Source organism: Anoplophora glabripennis, unplaced genomic scaffold, assembly GCF_000390285.2.
Source record: "Anoplophora glabripennis isolate ALB-LARVAE unplaced genomic scaffold, Agla_2.0 scaffold45, whole genome shotgun sequence".
In the NCBI taxonomy this organism is placed as follows: Eukaryota; Metazoa; Arthropoda; class Insecta; order Coleoptera; family Cerambycidae; genus Anoplophora; species Anoplophora glabripennis.
The window spans coordinates 1,708,068-1,728,570 of record NW_019416437.1 but is presented as its reverse complement, the minus strand read 5'-3'; the positions used below and the strand labels follow the sequence as shown (position 1 = coordinate 1,728,570).

At 31.2% G+C, this 20,503-nt stretch overlaps 1 protein-coding gene across 2 annotated transcripts; it reads right to left on the bottom strand.

Annotated features, from left to right (window-relative positions):
* Window positions 1-278: 278 nt before the first annotated feature.
* On the bottom strand, window positions 279-9,850 carry LOC108917112 (acyl-CoA Delta(11) desaturase). Of its 2 annotated transcripts, none has more exons than XM_018723558.2 (5): window positions 9,581-9,850; window positions 3,756-3,981; window positions 1,700-1,830; window positions 1,246-1,634; window positions 279-1,192 (listed from the first exon to the last, which is right to left on the bottom strand). In XM_018723558.2, exons 2-5 carry the CDS (start codon window positions 3,967-3,969, stop codon window positions 877-879), a joined length of 1,050 nt encoding a protein of 349 aa, XP_018579074.1. In that variant the 5' UTR covers window positions 3,970-3,981; window positions 9,581-9,850; the 3' UTR covers window positions 279-876. The 2 variants fall into 2 exon arrangements, with proteins under 2 accessions (XP_018579074.1, XP_018579075.1); XM_018723559.2 differs by having other exon boundaries at window positions 3,756-3,978; window positions 9,581-9,849.
* Between the last annotated feature and the right edge of the window lie 10,653 nt (window positions 9,851-20,503).

The window sequence follows — 20,503 nt, the reverse complement described above, 5'->3', positions numbered from 1 at the left end:
ACTGTCATCAATTTCGAACGAAAAAAATATGCGTTGTCATTTAAAAAAAAATTATGTCATCGCTGCCGTAAGTGGATTATCTAAAAAAAAATTATTTTCCACATAACAAGGTGCCCTGGATCAAATAAAAGTCGACGGGTCTCACCATTTTTCGAAAAAAAAATTGTTTAACGAAAATATGAATTTTATGCAGAACTTTTTTACCACGCTGTATATTTGAACACATTATAACATTTAAATCGAGATTGTCATAGCACAGTTGTAAATAAAGCGATCCATTATCAGAATATTTTTATTATAAATTATTATTTAATAGATTTTGGTTGACCTAAATATGTAATTGAGAATAACTTAGCCACCATAGTCGTTATAAGAAATAACTACAATAGTAATTCTAACTAAATTCGTACTATTTCGCACAAAAGTAATGAAACAAGGAGAATTTTCTAAACGATCCACTCTTACATTTCATCAGTTTGAAACACATCATTGCCAAATTAAATTTGATTTTATCAAACTAAATCAAAAGATTTGTTTCATTACAAATGTGTTCATTGCACATTTACAAACTAAATATCACTGATCATAAAAATATATGTTTTCGAAGTGATGCAGACTTTTATAAACCAAATAATAACAGACTTATTAATAAAAAATAAGTTTTAGTGAGATTGATATATTAAAATAAATAGAGGCATAATCTCAATCTATATTTTCAATAAAACATATATTTTCAGTTATTTTATCAAAGTTAGGTAGTTTCGTTTTACAGCCAAAATATTAAGTAAAAAAAAGTCCAATTCTGTATTCAGTCTCTCAAGTAGCACTTATCAACTATATGTACATAATGAAGCTACACTTTCCTGGAACCACTGTTTAATATTTTTTGTGAGTTATAAGCGCATCGTTGTAATCTTCCTTGGGTTGGTCTTTGTCACCCCATCCCCAAATTTCATGGGTGCCATCTCCTGTCCTTAGAACACGCTTCTTAACCATATCCTCTGAGACCGTTTTAAGGTCATAGGCCCAACCTATTTTAGCAAAGAAGTCAATGAAGGCAGCAGAGAAGTTTACACTGTATTTTCCCAACTCAGAAGTTTTATAGTCCCATGGGAAGGTGTGATGGTAATTGTGCCATCCTTCACCCAGAGCAAGGAGAGAAACTGTCAGGTTTTCAGCTGGGTTAATATACCTATAATTGAGTTCAATTAATTTAAAGAATTCATTAATTTCGGATTATCTTACCTATCATAGGGTTTATGTCCATAAAGATGAGCAGCTGAGTTGACTAACCAGGTGGCGTTTAAAGTAAGAATGTATCTGAAGATATTGATACAGAAGGCATTGACAAAAGTTTCGTTCCAGAGATACATTGGAACCATTGTTGGAAGAATGAAGCATGCAAAGGGCATCAGAATCAAGTAGTAGCGGTCTTGGAAAGCAAGAATAGGGTCTTCATACAAATCAGACATATCAATACCCTTTCCTTTGTTCTTGACATCGGGATGTTTGCGACAAAGGAGCCATCCGACATGAGAAAAGAAGAATCCGCGTTTGGCATTGTGAGGATCAGCATCGGTTTCGCTGAATTTGTGGTGGACTCTGTGATCCCTTGACCATTCTATTACAGAATTCTGTAACAATAAATAATTATAATTGGAGATTTAAAGATAAATTACGCAGCAGTGACTTAACGTACCTCAAAAGCCATTGTGTTAAATACAGTCAAAATAATTCTTAGAGGCACATTCGCTTTGTAAGAACGATGGGCCCAGAGTCTGTGAGCCCCAGCAGTGACACCCAATCCACCAAGTTGGTATAGAATAATAGCTAAAAACAAAAAAAGAAAAAACAAACATTTAAAAAATGTATAAAACGAGAAGCATCTGTTTCGAAAATTTCCAGATCTGTTCTTAATAGCAAAAAATAGAATTTGTAAAAAATTAAATTGATCACAATTATGGTATTACGTTATATGTCAAGTTGAGTTAGGTTAGGATTAATGATATAGAAATTAAGAAAAAAAGTACATAATAAGCTTTGTTCCCAGTGAATTAAAAAGTGTTTCCAAAAGTCAATCGCATTTAATTCGAATCAATGAATTTCAAACCTTCTCTATTACATCCGAATATTTTGCATTACTCTAGAAATAAAGCTGTATAAACATGGGTCGTAAAACGCTTCAGTTTTAAGATACAAATCGTTCACAATTATTTTGTTTTTTGTAGCGATGTAAATATTCTTTAATTATCTACTTTTGACATTTTCCAATTTTGACTTTTGACCACGTTATTTTAGTCAAGAACGATGTGTTCCTTGATGAAACTTTTTTATACGAATTATTGAAGTTTCAAATTGCAAATCTTATCTGCAAAAGTAGAACATTATACGTTTATTTGTAACTAAAATACAAAACAAAAATGGTAAAAATCTATTTTAAAAACCTATGTCTACTTGAACTTTTTTTAGAATGAGTGCTAATGTTGCTAAAGCTCAAAAACCCAGTTCATTCTGTATATGTACATCTTGATGAAAGTGAATGCACTCTTTAAAATTACCCATAACCTAACAATTTAAAGCGTTTATCTACCACCCTCCATATCTCCCGCATTTTTCCCGCAAAGGAGTTAACATAACACATTTTCAAAAAGTTCAAGCTTTAGAAGCAGCTGATTTCCCCAATCATCTTGAATTTTGCAATTGGTTTCTAAGTGCAGCAGAACTTTATTAACAAAGTGCTCTGGACGGATGAATGCTATTTTACTCGAGCTAGCATTTTAAACAGGTAAAAAACATAAGTATTGCTTTCTCAAAAACAATAAGTGCCTACCTAGGTTACACCAAAGTTTAGATTTATACTAAAGTTTACATTTATTATGTAAACTTTGGATATACGCAACTGCATATAGATTAAGAATTTAAATTCTAATAAATACTGCGTCCAATTTATAAGTAAAATATTAGTGTCCAGTTTATCTCAATTTCATTAAAATATTGCGGTATTTTGCCAAGGAGTATATTAACTATTAACGGTAATTTTTTTCCATTCGCTTCTACTCAAAATTATTGTCATGTTTTCAAGAAATACCAACATTTTATTTAAATAATTTGTTCCAAAGGTAAAGCATAAATGTCCGCGTGATACGGATTGATCCAATTTCAGTCAACTTATCTGCTTTAGGTAATTAAAAATTATAAACAAACACTAAATAATCACTAGACTAACCGGCGCTGTATGACCTCGCATGAATCTCTCATGTTCATGAACTTGGCTCGACCCAAACGACTTGCACGTAGTATCTCAATGAAGTAATCAATGGAATTTAAAATTATGCAATATTGACAGATACACCATCAGTACTGGAAATTGGGACCTTCCCGCGATATTTTGATGTACGTAACTATTTATATTACAAATAAAATACATTTTAAAACAGAGAACTACCGATTTATCAAATGAAGCTTAAGTACTATTTAACTAAATTTAACCTGATATGTCACTAATTCTTTATTTTTATTGGCAATATTGGAAAATACATAAGTATTCTAACTTTTGGTAAATGGTCTATTGGAACAAATGCTGAAAGACGATTAGTTGTTTCATATATTTGAATAAAATGTTAAACGGATATATTCCTTAAACTTGACTTTCAAAATGGTGAATTTGATTTGTAAAAGATTGAATTTATTGTATTAACTATAATACAAAGTTTATTTATTTGAATTATATTCCATAGTATGAATTATCAACTTACCATATATGGATGTAGCTATCTTGGCAGAAGTAAACATTAAATAAAGCCCGTATACAGCCACAGCATGAAGATAGGCAAAAAGGATGATATTCCTCCAAACCAGTTTAAGTTTGCGGTCACTTGGTTTGACCACCTCTGGTGGAATAACTTTTGCAACTACCTCCTCGTCGTGCTCGTGGAGAACGCCAGTAGGCATAGAAATATTTGGCGCCATTTTGATAATCTGCTAAACAAAAAGAAAAAATGTTTACACAAAAAATATTCCAAAACATTTTCGGAGAAATTTTTTATAACAAAATATAAATTTGCAAAATTATAATACCAAAATCCAAGAAACCCAGGAATACTTCAGATTAGAGCTAATTTATTTTTATATGCAAATTCATGCGAATTCGTAGAATAATACCAATGGGTTGTCAAATCACCATGTCATATGCTACTGTATTACATAAATATCATCGCCACATTTGAAAAACAAGTCGGGAAAATATTTTAGATTTTCAAAATCACAACAAGTTTCATAAGAATCTTCCAGTTAACAAAATAACATCACAGTTCATTATCTCTATATTTTAAGAATACAAGTATGAGCAATGTAGGTATTGCAAAAGCATTTCAAATTTAAATAATTTATTACAAAAATTAAACAGTGACATTTTAAGTACCTACTGCGTTTTATTGCGGTTCTATATCTTAAAAACAAAGTTTATTAACCTAAACCTAAGCAAAAGCAACGCCGTCAATATATATGTTTATATAAAATTCTAAATAAAGTTTTTCCTTGTGTAGTTCGCTTTAAATCTTCCGAGATATAAAATGTGTAGATATAATTTGCACTACCTATTTTTAATATATGGGGCATTCCATGCCAAATCACAGGTCGTGAACGGACCATTTTTAATTTTCCTGATTTTTTGGTATTGTTTGGCACCCATTTAGAGTTGATTTCATGAATTTTTTTAAATTTTTATTTTAACCCTTCAAGAAGTTATGGCCATTTGAATATTTTGGGTAAAGAATTGTCAAATAGTGGGATCTTTCTTATTCTATTATTTTCGCATCATAACTTTTTTTTAATTCTGTTTGAGATGCAGTTTTATAAAAAAAAATATAAAAATACATAATACATTTTTAGTTTTCTCAGGCGCTTTTTTTCTTCAAAAAATCGTCTTTCAGTATACAAATTTATGGGACAGGTTCTAGTGGGATCTTTCTTATTCTATTATTTTCGCATTAAAAAAAATTATTTTGGTACCTACCTACTTTAATTTTTTACAGATAATGTACGCCATTAAAACAAATTTTATTATAGAAGTAAATCGCGATGACTATTAAAAATTCCATATTTTTAGAACCACCTCTACTAATATTGTCATTATTAAATATCTAAATTTGTATGGACACATTTTTTTACAAATAAGTGAATTAACAACTAGAGGAGTCAAATCCTTCGAAGTAGCGTTTGAAACACGCACTAACAATGACACATTCATTTTAATTTTACTTTTATAATATAGGAGTAGGTACTAGTTCTCAGTTATAAAATATCTTTCAAGATTTAATCAATCAAAGCCCAACGAATTCTGTCCAAGAGCAATTCCTACAGAAACCTTCAGCATTTATTTATCGCTAATTAATTAGTCAGGTTTCCCAATCATTTCTACTAATTACAAAATGGAACACAATCGCGCTTCTGCTTTCTGGTACTTTTATCGACTGTTATAAAATATTGCTGGAGAATTTCACAAAGGTCACGTCACGGGTCATTGTGTTATAGAATCATCCGATTTGCGAATGTCGTTGATCAGCAAACGTGTGTTCAAAACGTGAATGCCCGAAAGTTGCACACGCAGTGACCCAAAATTAATATTCGATTAACCTTCACAGGCTGATATAAGCCGTCTAAAAATAATCTCCTTTAAATGAACGACATATAAGTATTTATAACACATTAAAACGTGGTATTTGTAACTGGAAATTAACTTTTATTCTCCAAATTTTACCGATTTTTAAGTAAGAATAAAGCTAACCACACACCGAAAGTGTTACGTTTTTATGGTAGACCAGTCACCATCAGCAGACCGGTGCAAATTTGGAAAACTATATTTTGCCGACATTTTATTCGTGATAACAATAAAAAAATATAACTTATAAAGACTTTATAAATAAATATACAATATACCTAAGCTATAAATTGCATCCACAACAATCAGATAACTCACAAGATGAACAACGGCTTATTAATGATTTGTTTTCCCTATGAATTATTTATTTTTTCCACAGATTTAAAAGTTATCTAAATGAAAGAATTGAAGTTAATCGTTTTTATACGTGTCCATTGAAAACAAACGAAATAGGATAGAAACATCATTCATTTTACACAAATATTTGGAAAAAATTACAAATGCAACATGAAAGATGACTATTTTTTCCTTGCAAGGCACAGTGTCGGGTCAAACAAGTTTTCATAAACTTAGCATAGCACAAGTACGGTTGGCTGAACAATTAGAATAATAAATAAGATATTACGATATTTTTGCGTAGAAAAACTAGGTATATGCAGTCCTGATCGAGTCAAACGGACATCGGATTGAGCAACTCCAAAAACGTATAACCATGTAGATTTACTTTGTTGGCAATTGATTCTCTACATTTGACTTTGAACTGACCTTAACCCAGACCTGCGCGGGTCAAACAGACACAGCATTCGGAATCACCGACCCCAAAAAGATATAGATACCATGGTCTTGTCTTTCGGACCTCCCACTCTTTTGTGGGGTTGTAGATATAAACTAATTCAGAAAAATTCTATTTTATTTCTAAAAATTCTATCAAATTGAGTCACACAATACTTCAATGCCAAAAATCTAGGTACGAAAAAGGTAGCCTAAGCTCAGGAAATAGCCCTAACTGCTGATATTGCGGGAAACAACTAATCTATGCTCCAACTAGCACTGAATTAGATTAGCATTATTTAATAAACAGTTATTTATTAGTTAATAATTATCTAAAATAAAAAGTGAAACGAATAGCCTAAATACTATTAATACAAAAAGACATAGCTGACATACTGAAATTGTGAAATAGTGTAAGTAAGCTCTTAAATGAAATAGCTTGTTTTCCTGTTTTAATATCACTCTTGACAAACATCAACTCGTAAAAATAGCCATGACAGAAAGATACTACCATTTCTACATTTTACTTAGGATTGCGTTTTCAAGTGGCCTCTTTGTAAATGGATTAATGAACACCAATAGAACAAAGTAAAAAAAATTGAAACATCAGTGTCGAAAGTGTTGACAATATGATCGTTAAATTTGGATACATTACTGAAGGCACGTACTAAGGACAATTATTGTTTTAAATAATATCTATTTATAAATATAACAACATCGCTTAAGGCAGAGTGTGAAATATATCTATCAGATAGGTACTTATAGATAATATTACTGTAACTGAAGAGGAATATTCAGGATGCAAAACAAAAACATTAGTACAAAGATGTTATTGATTTGTCCGATGAAAATTGATGACGTCGAAACTGAAATGAGTCTGTACATCGAAATAAAGTACTACGTAATTGATTTCCTTTATCTTTATTCAATTATCATTGAGGGAGTTTTATGAAAATATATTACTCGTAAAATGAATACAATAACAAATTAGGATATTTAAAAGATGTCAGCATATATCATTTAAAATTGAAATAGGCTGAATAATTAATAACTTAATTTATTACAAACGAATAAACTAAAAAACAAATACCACTTAATAATTTAACAATTTTCTTATTGTTCTGAAGAATTGTATTTAAATCGTTAGCTTTGCACACAATGAAAGTACCTGGTATAAAATGTTACAATTACTTTTAAAAATATTTTTAAAAATACAGTAGCGAAAAATGGTCAATAATATTCGTTTTATAAATCAACAATTATAATTATTCGTACATATTAAAGAACAGTGTATACACAAACGTATTTCAAAAAGTGAAGGATTTTTCTAATTAATATATTTATCAGGAAGAACTAAAAAAAATCCTATCAAATTTTGACATGTCTTTTTTTTCTCACAATGTTCATCGATCTTTTAATATTATATTCTTGAAGTAGAATTTCCTGTAAATTTCATAGAGAATCCTGTCAGTAAAATCTTTATATGACAGCAAATGTTAAAGAGAAATTTGTTATACATTCAATTTAGATAATACGTATCCATAAATTGAATAGAAATAAATTGCGTCTATAGATCCTACGTTTTTCGAAATTTGATGTAAACTGAACATAATAAGCATTTAGGGTTCGTTGAAACTATACAGTACATCTACGTAAAAAGAATTTGAGGGTGCTAAATATGTCAGTGTTGTTACTTTTTGACCATCTTCTAGAGGTGGCACAAAAAATAAACTAAAAAAGAATATTTGATTTCTACTCATTTCATATGATTGGTGAATGTCGGGTGCGTAGTGACAAAGAGGAAGAAGAATCCGCAGCGCTCATTTTATTTTGGCACTAAAAGTTAAGTTAGTGCCAAAAACTTATTCTTACAAAAAGTAGAGAAGTTAAAAACTTGGACAAAGCTGAAAAGTAGTAGTTAATAAAATAATGAATAAATAAATTTATCTTTATGTAAAATTGTGTTTTTTTTTCTTTTTCTCCCGATTATACGTACTTTATATTATACCTACTTTAGATTTATTTTCATCCAAGGCCCATTCGCTACTGGACACATTGTATAATAAGGCATCAAGAGCTACATGACTTTGGGGCAATCAATTGCGCTTTTTCTCACAAAAAAACGGTACATTTTCGATTTTAACAAGAGTAGGTACATTTTGTGTAAAATGAAAAATTATATAGGTACAATATACATATATTTTAACTTTTAACTAACCTAACATAAAACAAGGTTTGTTATAAAATGCCATTGGGAGATATTGTAGATAGCGACCTCTAACAGACGGTCAAAAACTAACAAGTGACTTGTTTGGAACTCACAAAAAAATACCAAATTTCAATGTCATAGTGTTTTCTGGAAAATATAAGGTTAAAATTTAACGCCCAATACCTCCAAAAAAGACAACAGACCTATGATTTATACAGAAAAATTGTCTTACTTTTTTATACTTTACCAAACCCTAAATTTATGTGTTATTCTGAAACACCCTGTACATGTTCTTAATTAAATTTTGATAATAAAACTAGAAATCGGTTTTCCATTTATGAATATATGTATAATTCTATACAGGTATGTTTTGTCGCTTTTGTAACTCGATCGATACAGGTCTGTATTCACATACTTCCACCTATTTAATTACTAAAAATACTGTACAGAGAATTTAGGTACCTACCTTAATGCGTTTTAAAACTAATTTACACTATTTACATGATACCCATTAAGTAACTATTTCATATGTGAATGCACATCTAAAAATTGTTAATTAATTAATGTGAAAATATGTATAGCAAAACATAACAATTAATTTAAGTTTAAAAATACAATGAATACATAGGTATATTGTATATTACAAATTGGCCTCGTATATGAAAGCAACTGTGTACCAATCAATCTTTTCCTTACATAATACTCTGTTTTACTTGGTAATTACTGTTTCGCTTGAAATATTAAACTAGTAGAAAAATTATATTACGAGTACCTACTAGGACCTACACATATTTTGATAGGTGTAAACCTACCTATGTAAAAACTATAAGTTAACATTACAACAAAAGTTATCTGGAATATCTATGTATGAAGGTTGAAATGTCCCTGTTATGTGCAAAAAAATGCAATTTCAAAAAGAAAAATTATAACCAGAAACTTACCCTTTTGATGTGAAGTAAAAATAATCCAAAAGCAGAAATCCTCCTTACACGTCAAATAAAAAATGAACCGGCCTAATGTTCAAAGTAGAACTAGACCATAAATTACAAACGAAAGATGTAAATAAACTAACAACAAATTTGAGAAAATTTCTTTTATATAGTACGAAGACGTAGGTATCCTCTGCGCATGAAAAGTGAGTAATTGCGATAAGATTACGTTTCAGCGGACAACACGACGCGAAATGCACTAGGTCCACGTGGGGAGTCCTAAAGTCTACTCCGTTTGGCCTAGACCATCACGACAACGCGATTCCTCGACATACAGCATCGCCTTGGTATAGATCGCCTGAATCACGCGATATCTTCCACTAGCGGGCCTCGCTTTCATTTGGCAACTCGGTGGCGTGATGTCGGTCGCACCCCCTCTCTACGCTATTCGTTCTGAGTTCTGGCGTGGTGTTCTCAGCTCAGGTTAGGTAATTGTCTGCGGTATTGTTACCTATTTGAATACCTATATTGGCGGAGAAATGTCTATATGATAAAAAGTGTAGAGGAAGGTTAGTTACGCATACGTTGCTGAAAATTTAAACGTAAAATAGCCCGTGCTCAAATGTGATTGTCACATTATTATTTCTTAAACTTAACAATACATGGGCGTTCACAGAAAAAATTGCAAGGGGCGAGGGAAAATTCGTTGTTTGAAATACCGTGTGCCATCGCACGAAGTGAGATTTTTCATCGAAAATAAGATAAAAAGTTCCTATCAACAGTATCAACGTTGAGACTGTCCGTATTTTGTTTCTTATTATTGAAACTTATGTCGCCTATATCGTCTTCCTGCAACGGCATCGTTGCGTTGCGTACCGTTACATTCAAGTTTTGGCAGCATAAGTACACTCATTTTTAAAACTGAAAGACACAAAAGTGGGGGTTGACCTTTATTTGATCAAAATTTAAGTTTGTCAACCAAATAAAAACATACTCTTTCACAAATATTTAATTAGTGGTATTTTTAAAATGTCTCCCTTTTTAAAAACAAGCTTGTGCTCGTATAATAATAGATGAAGTGAAAATTTTTATTTCACAGCAGTAGCGGCTCGTGGTGGGTTTATATTTGAAGGTGAAATGTAGATTGATACCATATTGAATTTTTGCCTCATTAGAAGAAAAGGGAAATTCTCTTCATAAGTATTTATAATTCATGGGATTTTCATAAATAAATACCCAATACCGAAGATATTGAACATAATTATAATTTTGTTAAAAAAATCAAGTAGCCATGTGAAACAATTTTTCTATAAATTAATTTAGTATTTCTTATTTTTAATACCTACTTTTTAACACAGCAAACTTTTACATAACAATAGCAAGAGCAATGGACGAAACAATATAGATAAATCAAAACGAAAGTAAATAGTAAATTTAAATTTTATCACAAATGTTCGAAGTGCATACCATTACTATTTATACACATCTGCACTCGTTCATAAATGCTCTGAGTAGCAGATTGGATCATGTCATGAGCTATTGAGTTTCTCTTCAAATATTTATTCTCAATTCTTCCTCATTGTCATATCGCCTTGTGTATCGTTAACATAACCATAAAAGAAAAGTTGATGCTGGTCACATCACGACTTTTCGGCGGCCAAGTAACTGGACCACCAAGTAATGGTATGACAATTTTGGGAGGAAACTACACCATTGGTGGTAAATGTAGCCTCGTCAGTAAACATAATGTTATTGAAAAAACTGCGATCACTCAGTATTTCTTCTTGAATCTAGAAACAATATTCTAACCGCCTTATGTTGTCGCCCTCTTCCAGAGTGTGAAGAAATCTGGGCTTAAAAGGGATTCTTTTATTTCTACAAAGACATCTTCAAATTTTAATACGAGATAAATTTAAATTGAGATACATTTCTCTTACACTTGCCCTGGGATTCCTGGACTAAAGCTAAAATAAAGGAAACAAAAGGAATTATTTGGAAAAAGTGAATAATTGCTAACTAATTAGAATATATAATTATCACTTAAATATGTTAATAAGGGTATTTATTTCTACACAAACACTTTAAGTACACACTAGTCTCTAGATGTAGACGCCAGTTTATGTTATCGAAAATATTTAAACAGTGTACATTAGTGATATCAAACAATTGTAATTTATTGTCAATTGCATGTCACCGATTTTTGGTACTAACCTGAGATAATATTTTACTTGGCAAAAGCATAATATATTTTTTGTTATATCGATTTAAAGACTAGTTAATTCTTTCAAGAATCATTTAGACTAAGGTTTCGAATGTGTTTAACAAATAAAATCAGCTGATTTTATCATACAAAAATAGATCAACTAAACAAATTCAAGGCTACAAAATAAGCAACAGTTTTACTTATTGATCAATTATCAAGTCGTTTTCGAGAATCAAAAATCCCTTTTACCTTAAGAATTGTTATTTTTTAATATTAAGTAGTATACAGTAGTTAGGTTAGGTTAGTATACTCAAATTTAATTAATTTTCATTGTTTTTTAAACAAAAAACGATCAAATTTTGATCATAAAAATAAGGTGTATCATTCCAGTTTAATCATCAAACGGTTTTTAAAGTAATCAGAAATGTAATATTATTTTTGTTAACACCTTGTAGATGAAAAACAGAAACATTTACTTAAGGTACATTTGGTTCAATTAGTCTATTTTGATCTCGGCAATCTTAAGCTAAGGTATAATCCATTCCTCATGAAAATCTTCCTCAGTGTACTCCTGAAAGGAATAAGATTTAAATCAACTTTTACCTATGTATGAAATAAAGTCATTGAACCACCAAACAACATTTGTTAACATTATTCTAAAATTGTTTTATTTAGTTAGACACTTCTTATTTGGTGCTTGTATTTGTTTATTTGAGTGTAACGTGTTTCTAGAATGTTATAAAATAATATACGTGGAGTTATTTTTTTGTGATCGTCATCCCCTTGAATATGCCATAACTTTTTGTTTGTACGCACAAGTATCTAATTTTCGAATATAAAGTTGTTTTTTTGAATATTTCTCATATTTGGAGGAACTATCTATTATACACATTTAAATAAGAAAATGGATGTATGGATGTACTTCCTAAAACTCGTTCTAAGGGTAGTAAGGTCGTATAAAAAGAAAACATCTTTGGGAACATTGGTTTAAATAGATATACTCTTAAGAAATATTTTACAAACTATGTTTGTTCTACGCAACTTTTATGCAATTTTGGAATATTTTACACAAGTATCTTCTAATATTGCATAATATATTCGAAGTGATTAACATATTGTTTTCGTCATCCTAATGTTCTGTTTTACAATTAGTAATAGTAGGTATAATTTTTTTCAAATCGGACGATTCTTATTATTCTGACTAACTGTCCATAGTCCTCCACGTACGTACAATGTTTGTAAACCTTCGTGGTTCATCCGTTCACTATAATTTAATGAAATACAGCGGCGGCTCGCCAAAAATTGAAGTGATAATATTTTTACAATGAAGCCTGGAACCCATATCGTTTTAGTAATTGTTATTATTTACAAAACATGTTTTATCAGAATCAATAAAATAAACAAAAACAGGTCATTTTTTCACATCGTTATGAAGTTGAAAAATGGAATGTTAATATCAAATTGCAAAAAAGCACTTGAATGTATCTATTATTATACATATTTTGCAAATATATCTAGGGATCGGCCACCCCTAATTGTATTTTGCAAACTTCATTCGAAATTATTTCATCACTATAGTACTCGTAGTAGCGTAGAAATAATCTCCTAAAAAAAGATAAGTGTCCCATTCTTCATTATCAAAACACGACTGCTTTAATTTTTGCGAGCTGTCACTGGTGAAATACTTAACCTTTAGTATGGGAAAATTTGACATGCAACGATCTTGTGGCAGACACTTCAAATATTTATTAATAAGTAGGCTTGACCTTTGGAAGCTGACCATACGAAACGTGAGCGGTTCTGTTATCTTAAAATTAACGAGCACTTTTTAATCTGAATACCTACCTAACGAACTTGAAAGTGATAAATTTGATGCAAAATTTCTTTGATACAGTAAATAAATGGCATACATTTATTTGTTTGAACGTTTGAGTTAAAAGATAAATGTATTCCAATAGTAGAAATATTTATAGAACTTGGCTACTTTTCAGATTTACTTGATAAATGTTATCTCTGTAAAAAATTTTATTATTTATTTTGAACAATATTCTAAGTACGAATTCTTGTTGACATCTGCAGTATTGTAGTAAATTAAATTTTAAGATCCTCTTAAAATTCTCGGAAATATTAAAGCAAGAAATCTTTTTTACTATAAGCAAATTTTGATTTAAAATTAAGTAAAATTTTCAGTTTCAAAAAAGCTCATTAACACATAATACAATATGAATGTCAAGAATTACAGAAATATGAATTCCCAGTACTATTTTGTCTACAGTTTTTCCTTATTTCGAAGGCCAAGATCTACAGGAAAAGTAAGCTTTCAAAGTCAGCTACAGTTAGACTTCTTGACGTTTGATAGACATATTATAGTGTTGTAATGGTATCAACAGACGACCCTTTCGCTCAATTGGAAAAAATGCACTGACTTTGTAGAATTATTTATTTGACTTAAGTTACATAAATGTTACACTTAAGACGACTGCGACGTTGATTAACTGGTGGTTGTAATGTTAATTTTTCTCTGTTGGTCCAGATTAGGGTTTTATATATTTACATCTATTAGTGAAATAATTACTTAAACAGTCTAATGTTCGAACAAACAGATAAGGTACAAAAATAATTCTATTAGACGTGAATGACCATCCTTTGTGCTGGGGTAGTCACGGAAGTTTACTAATAATATCATGTGAATACAAATTAATTGCTTATTTACTAAATCTTTGAACTATCAGTATAGTTAAGAGGAAACAACTTATAATTAGGTAAATATGTAATGAGATAACTGTCTTAGAAATGGAATATGGGAAAATACGAGTACTTCATATGACTTGATTGATTAATAATTAATATATATAGATTTTATATCTTATAACCTAGGTAATGGTTAGGTAGGCTGGTACATTACACCTCCCTCCTTAAGAAAAAGTTAGGGTAACTTTTTGTGCCACCTTACATAATCAGGACCTTTTATAGTAAATACAATATACATAGATGGTACAATACAATAATACGATAATTATACTACAATTTATCTTTAAGTTTGGCTATTCGCATACTTCGCCTTAATGAAGTTGATTCTCCTGCATTATCATGGCTTTCATCAGGTTCTAATTCAATTCCTACATTTAGATCTCTAGAAGATTGTTTCTTACAAATATTTAAAGTAAGACAATTGGATTCTGGGTTACATCTTAAATTTGGAAGGGATTTTCTTAGGCGTACACAAGTTTTATAAATTACATAACAAAATATTAATTTAACAATTGTCAAGAATATGTAAACAAAATAAGTATTGTTGGTTAATTTAGAGGTAAATGGTTCGTGAACCAATTGTTCAGCTGCAGTTTCTAAATGTTCCAGTTTGCTGCTAGCTATAATTTTAAAGATTCTGTATCTAAATTTTTAATTATATGCGATAAATCCAAATTATCGAGAGTATTGTTCTTGGGCTTTACATAACAATCGTCATCAAAAAATTAAACTCAGGTGTGATTGATTGTCGAATGCTTTGATTTATAAATGGTTCTGATGTGAGGATTGTTGAACTTGTATAAAGGTTACAATTTTCAGTGATAGTGAGAACACAAAAGAAAATTTTTATTTTCACAGTTTAATGTTACGTCGATTGGTCTCGGTAGGATATAAATCCATGAGTTTGGGGATATAAGTTTATGCCAAATTTCTAGGTTACTTTTAAGAATTCGAGTATCGCAATTCCTTGGAATATCGGTGAGTGTCGAAAGAAGTTCTGTTTCGCAAATAGGACGAGACGTTGTAAAATAAAATGGTTCGTTATATTCGCATATTATATTAGTTTCGTCCAGACTTGTACAATGGTCTAAGGAATCAAAAAAGGTATAAACATTACGCGTTTCGGATAATACTAAGAACTTTATTGTAGGTAATATAAATACTAATGCATTTAAGTTTGGTTGAAATACTGGCAGTGAAATTAGATTATATAATGTGTATCGCATTTGACTTACTAGGGGTAGTTTTATAATGAAAATTACTCTGGCTTCTGAGAGATAATATCTTATACTAGCGATTTGAAGAATCATGTGACTATTTTTAAATCTAACGGTAAAGGATATGTGCAAGAATTTGGTAAAGAGGGTAACGTTTTGATTAATTCCCTAATTAATTGCTCGGGGGAGATTATACTAGGATGAATGGAATTCCCTTTTGCGAAAAGTACTGCTTTAATTATTGTGGATATTTCGGTTTGTAGTTCATTTATCAAAATTGCAAAATGTTCTTCGACGTTTTGATTTGACTCTAAGTCAAAGATTTTGTTATTCGTACTTCGAGAAAAGTTCATTATTTTTTCAGTTTTCATTAAAAATTTTCCTATTTTGATCTAAATTAGTTATAGTGTTATTAAAGTTACAAATAGCGCTTTTTACGACTTGAATTTGTTGTTTTAGTAATTCTGAAATATGTTTTTCGTTTGTTTCAATGTTATTTATAGCCGCGTTGTAGTATTTACCGTCATTATGATCTAAAGTGCCAAATACAGTTTTGAATGCATCTCCTACTAAATTTAACCATGCTCTTTTCTGACGTGAGATTTTTTAATGATTCCTGTTTTTGGAAAAGTTGTGATATGCTTTGCTGTAAAGTATTTAAGGGGGTTTTACATAACTTTAAATCCTTGAGCATAGGAGTAGTTAAACATAGATTTTCTGTTTCATGGTATACGGATTCTGCTAAACGCATCTTATCAGTGAAAAGGTTTAAATTAACGTACGTAACTAAGTTTCAGTGTCGTTCGTGATCTTGACATTTTTGACTTGTTCGTAGTAAATTCCAGATGGTTTAATAATTGGTTTATTTACATATTGTGATGAGGAAGTATACACAAACCAAAGGATTATGTACCTGAACATGAACCTTGCAATTTTTGTTTTTAACTTTTATGGTACAATTAACCGGTGAGTGTATTTCGATAATTTCGTATGGTCCTACGTAATGTTGTGTGAGTTTCTTTGATTTTCTGGGCTTGGTTTTTTCATTTAATAAATAAACAAAATCGCCAATATTGAATTTTACGTCTTTAATTTTCCTATTATAGTATTTTTTATTTACTACCTTGCTTTGGTTCGCGTTGTTCTTTGCGTATTGGTGGGTTTCCTGTAATCGTAGTTTTAACTCATCTAAGTAATCGTTATAAGTATATTTAAATTCAGGAGCTCTGGTGATTGAGCTAGGTAAATTTGGTTTAGTGCCGAAAATTAGTTCGTGTAGAGAAAATTTCGTTGTGGTATGAGGGGTTGTGTTATATGAGAACATTGCACAGTCTAACCATTGGTCCCAATCAGATTGTTCTTTATTGATATAATGTTTGAGGTAATCGGCTAAAGTAGCATGACTACGTTCTAATGCTCCGTTGCTTTGCGGATGATACGCTGTACAATTTATTTGCTTAATTTTGAAACATTACTTGACCAAATAATTTAGATGTGAAATCTTTCCTTGATCTGTCAAAATACTTTTAGGTATTCCGAATTTGCAAATAAAATTTGGAATAAAATAGGCCATTTATAATAGATCTGTTATATATTAACGTTATGTTATATATCTTATAACCTAGGTAATAGTTACGTAGGCTGGTACATTACAGTGTTTTCAGTTCCGAATTTCACCTATCTTTCGAATCGGGACTGGAAAACAGGAGAAACCCATTTTTCTGATTCCACCACACAGAGGGTCCATGGTGAGAACATCTGGACCAGGAGTGTATGTAGGACCAAGCTCACTCACCTCACTTTTGAAAATCTTTTAAAATACATTTTTTTAATTTATTCGAGCGAAATCGCTCCAAAAGCTTGCGAGCTGATCCATCTAGGTAACCACTCTTACGACGTTGAAATATTGTCGGGGTAACCACTCCTGCGACGAAGGTGTCCGTCTAGGTAACTACTCCTAGGACGTAGAGATTCCGTCAAGGTAACCATTCCGAAGACGAAGATCCCAAGGGATAGAATTAGCTTGAGAGCTAGCTATATACCCGCTACACTTGATATCCCATGAGACGTAGTACCCGAACAACAGTTTGCAGGTCCTAACCAGTGACCCTAGACTAATATAAAAAACTAGTGCTAGCCACACTTGGAGACATTTGAGAATCGCAGAACTCAGAATCAGTGAAAAGACTGTATACAGGATAAGTTTAAACCCTTTGAAGTCTAGGATCTATTAAAATCTTAATAGAACTAACCAGTGCTCGTCTTGTTGACTTGGATAGAAGAAATTAGATCGTGCGATACCTTTCTGAAGCAGTGGAACTTAGCGATGGAAGACAAACGAAGGTCTCAGAGCCATTCATCTCGATCTACCATTTTGGGGATAGTGAAGATGGAGGCGCACGAGCCTATTGGTTATCATTTGGTCAGCGAGGGAGAGAGCTCCCTTTCCCTACGCCTAGTATCAAGCTGAACCCAGATCATGTCGTGATGTCAACCCCCAACCTTATGCTAAAGAAAGAGACTGAGAAGCTACTGCTGTGCTCCAGAGTCAAGCGAAGTAACGCGGTAACCTCAAATGCGCTACCGAGCGTAGATAACGCGGCAGCCAATCAAGTCGTTCCGCGACAATATACACTAAAACCGTTTGCTTGCCGTTAAGATTACCATTACGTCACGAGTGCCTCCTAATATCAAAGATGCGGACATAAATTCATTATTTATTAAACGCGTCAAAAAGAGATACAATGTTGGTATACATCTTCACAGTCTCAATCTGTCACAGACAATCGTTCCAATATTTTATATGTATTAGAGTGAAAGAAAATGGGTGATACATTTGTTGGGTATTAGTTTAGACTGTAGTTTGACTACTGCCAGTTAAAACAAAACAGAGCTGACATTCAGATTAAAAATTTGACAGTTCTGATCGCGTCTAAATACTAACTGTTGTGTATATTTTCTGAGCTTAGAAATATCGATTTTTTGGGATATTTTCATAATCAGTAATGTCAGTATTAAAATTTGACTAGGATTTTTCGTTTTAGTTCATACGAATATCGCTTGTGATGCAATGGAAAAGATACAACGGTTTTAGTGTAGCTCTCTTCTAACTTCTTTAGTAGAAGAAATCAACTGCCGGCCGGCGTGTCAACAAGTCCGGAAATTGTTCAGCCAAACTCAATGGTTATAGTGTAGTGTAATAGTGAAATGTAATAGTGTAATAGTGAATCTACTTTATCTGTGATTTTTTTAACGCAAAAGTTTATTTATTTATTTTTTTCACTATAACAGAAACGCCTAATTAAATTTAAAAAATCATTATTACGTCGTAACGTAGATAAGTTAATAATCTGTATCGATTTTTTCCTTTTGTTTACTGTACAGCAACTTCTCTAAATAGCATCAATTGTCAACAAAATTGTTTATCAGAAAGCACTTTAATTATTATAAGAGATGGCAAATATCAATTATAAATAGCTGTACGTCATAACCTGTGGTAATACCGTACCTATATTCGAGAGTTTTTTATTGCAACCAAATGATTGATGACGTTAGAGCTAGTTCTGTTTAGTAACAGAAAAAGAGGATTGATTGTTAATGTTGAGACCAGCAAATAATATAATTAAATACATTGAAATGTCAGTAGACGAGCGTGCATGCATAATACATTCTGAATTTAATGACAAAATTTTTACGCAATACCAAACTGAAAGTAAGTATATCAACTATGTAGAAACAGTGGACAATAATTACAAAAATAATAAACAGTGGACAATAATTACAAAAATAATATTAGAAAAATGAGCCAAATATCATCAAGATTAACGTTCAGCAAGCAATAATTTCTGTAATTTCTTTTTAAAGTTAATTAAAGAAAAATTATTAAACTCGACCAGCAAATTGTGGTATTCCTTAGGTGCAATATAAGAGAAACTCCTAGTGTACAGATCAGTGGCGTGGCGAGGAATTTCGAGCAAATGGGCATAACGGGAATCAAAATTCGAAGCATTTTTGTGAAGTTTGTGTAGTTTATTAAATAAATATGGCGGGTACTGAGTACTTAAGACTTTATGAATATTACACAATAAGTGTAATTTACGAAGTTTATCAAGCTTCAAATGATTAGAGTTGTGAATCAAGTTAGTGATACCACTATCAAATTTTTTTATGCCAAAAGCGAATCTGAAGCAACAATTCTGAATTCTCTGTAAACGTAAATCAGTCTTTAAAAGTGCGGGTCCATAGACAGTATCGCAGTTTGAGATTTTTGATATTATTAGGTTTCGATTTGGGTACAGCTGTTTTAAAATACTATAAGATACTTGACATAAATAATTTATATGCCTGGAAAACATCAAACTTTCATCAAACCACAGACCTAAGTTTTTACATTCATTAGCAATTTTTATAGACTCATTTGCTCTTTTAATGTCTAGAGATTATTTTATTAAATTTCTTTTAATTTTGGGGCCAAAAAAGATGATATTAGATTTCTTAGGATTTAATTTAATTATAGAGAATTTAAATCGTTGTTGATTGCTTCGTTAGCGAACTGTAAGTCTTCAATAAAAAAGTTGAAGTATACTTGAGAATCATCAGCGTGATGATGAATATTACATATATTTAAAACCTGATTGAAGTCCGAGATGTATATAGAAAATAATAAGGGGCTAAGTATGGAACCTTGGTTCTGTGGCACATCTCCCAGTGTGGTCAGGCGGGCTCTGGGCAAATGGACTGAGACAGAACACAGGAAATACTGGA

Excerpts from the sequence above, each read along its gene's own strand:
- LOC108917112 (XM_018723558.2), bottom strand. The coding sequence starts at position 3,969 with ATGGCGCCAAATATTTCTATGCCTACTGGCGTTCTCCACGAGCACGAC. Across the intron at positions 1,831-3,755 it reads GATAGCTACATCCATATATG|CTATTATTCTATACCAACTT; the intron begins GTAAGTTGATAA and ends TTTTGTTTTTAG. Across the intron at positions 1,635-1,699 it reads TTAACACAATGGCTTTTGAG|AATTCTGTAATAGAATGGTC; the intron begins GTACGTTAAGTC and ends TTATTGTTACAG.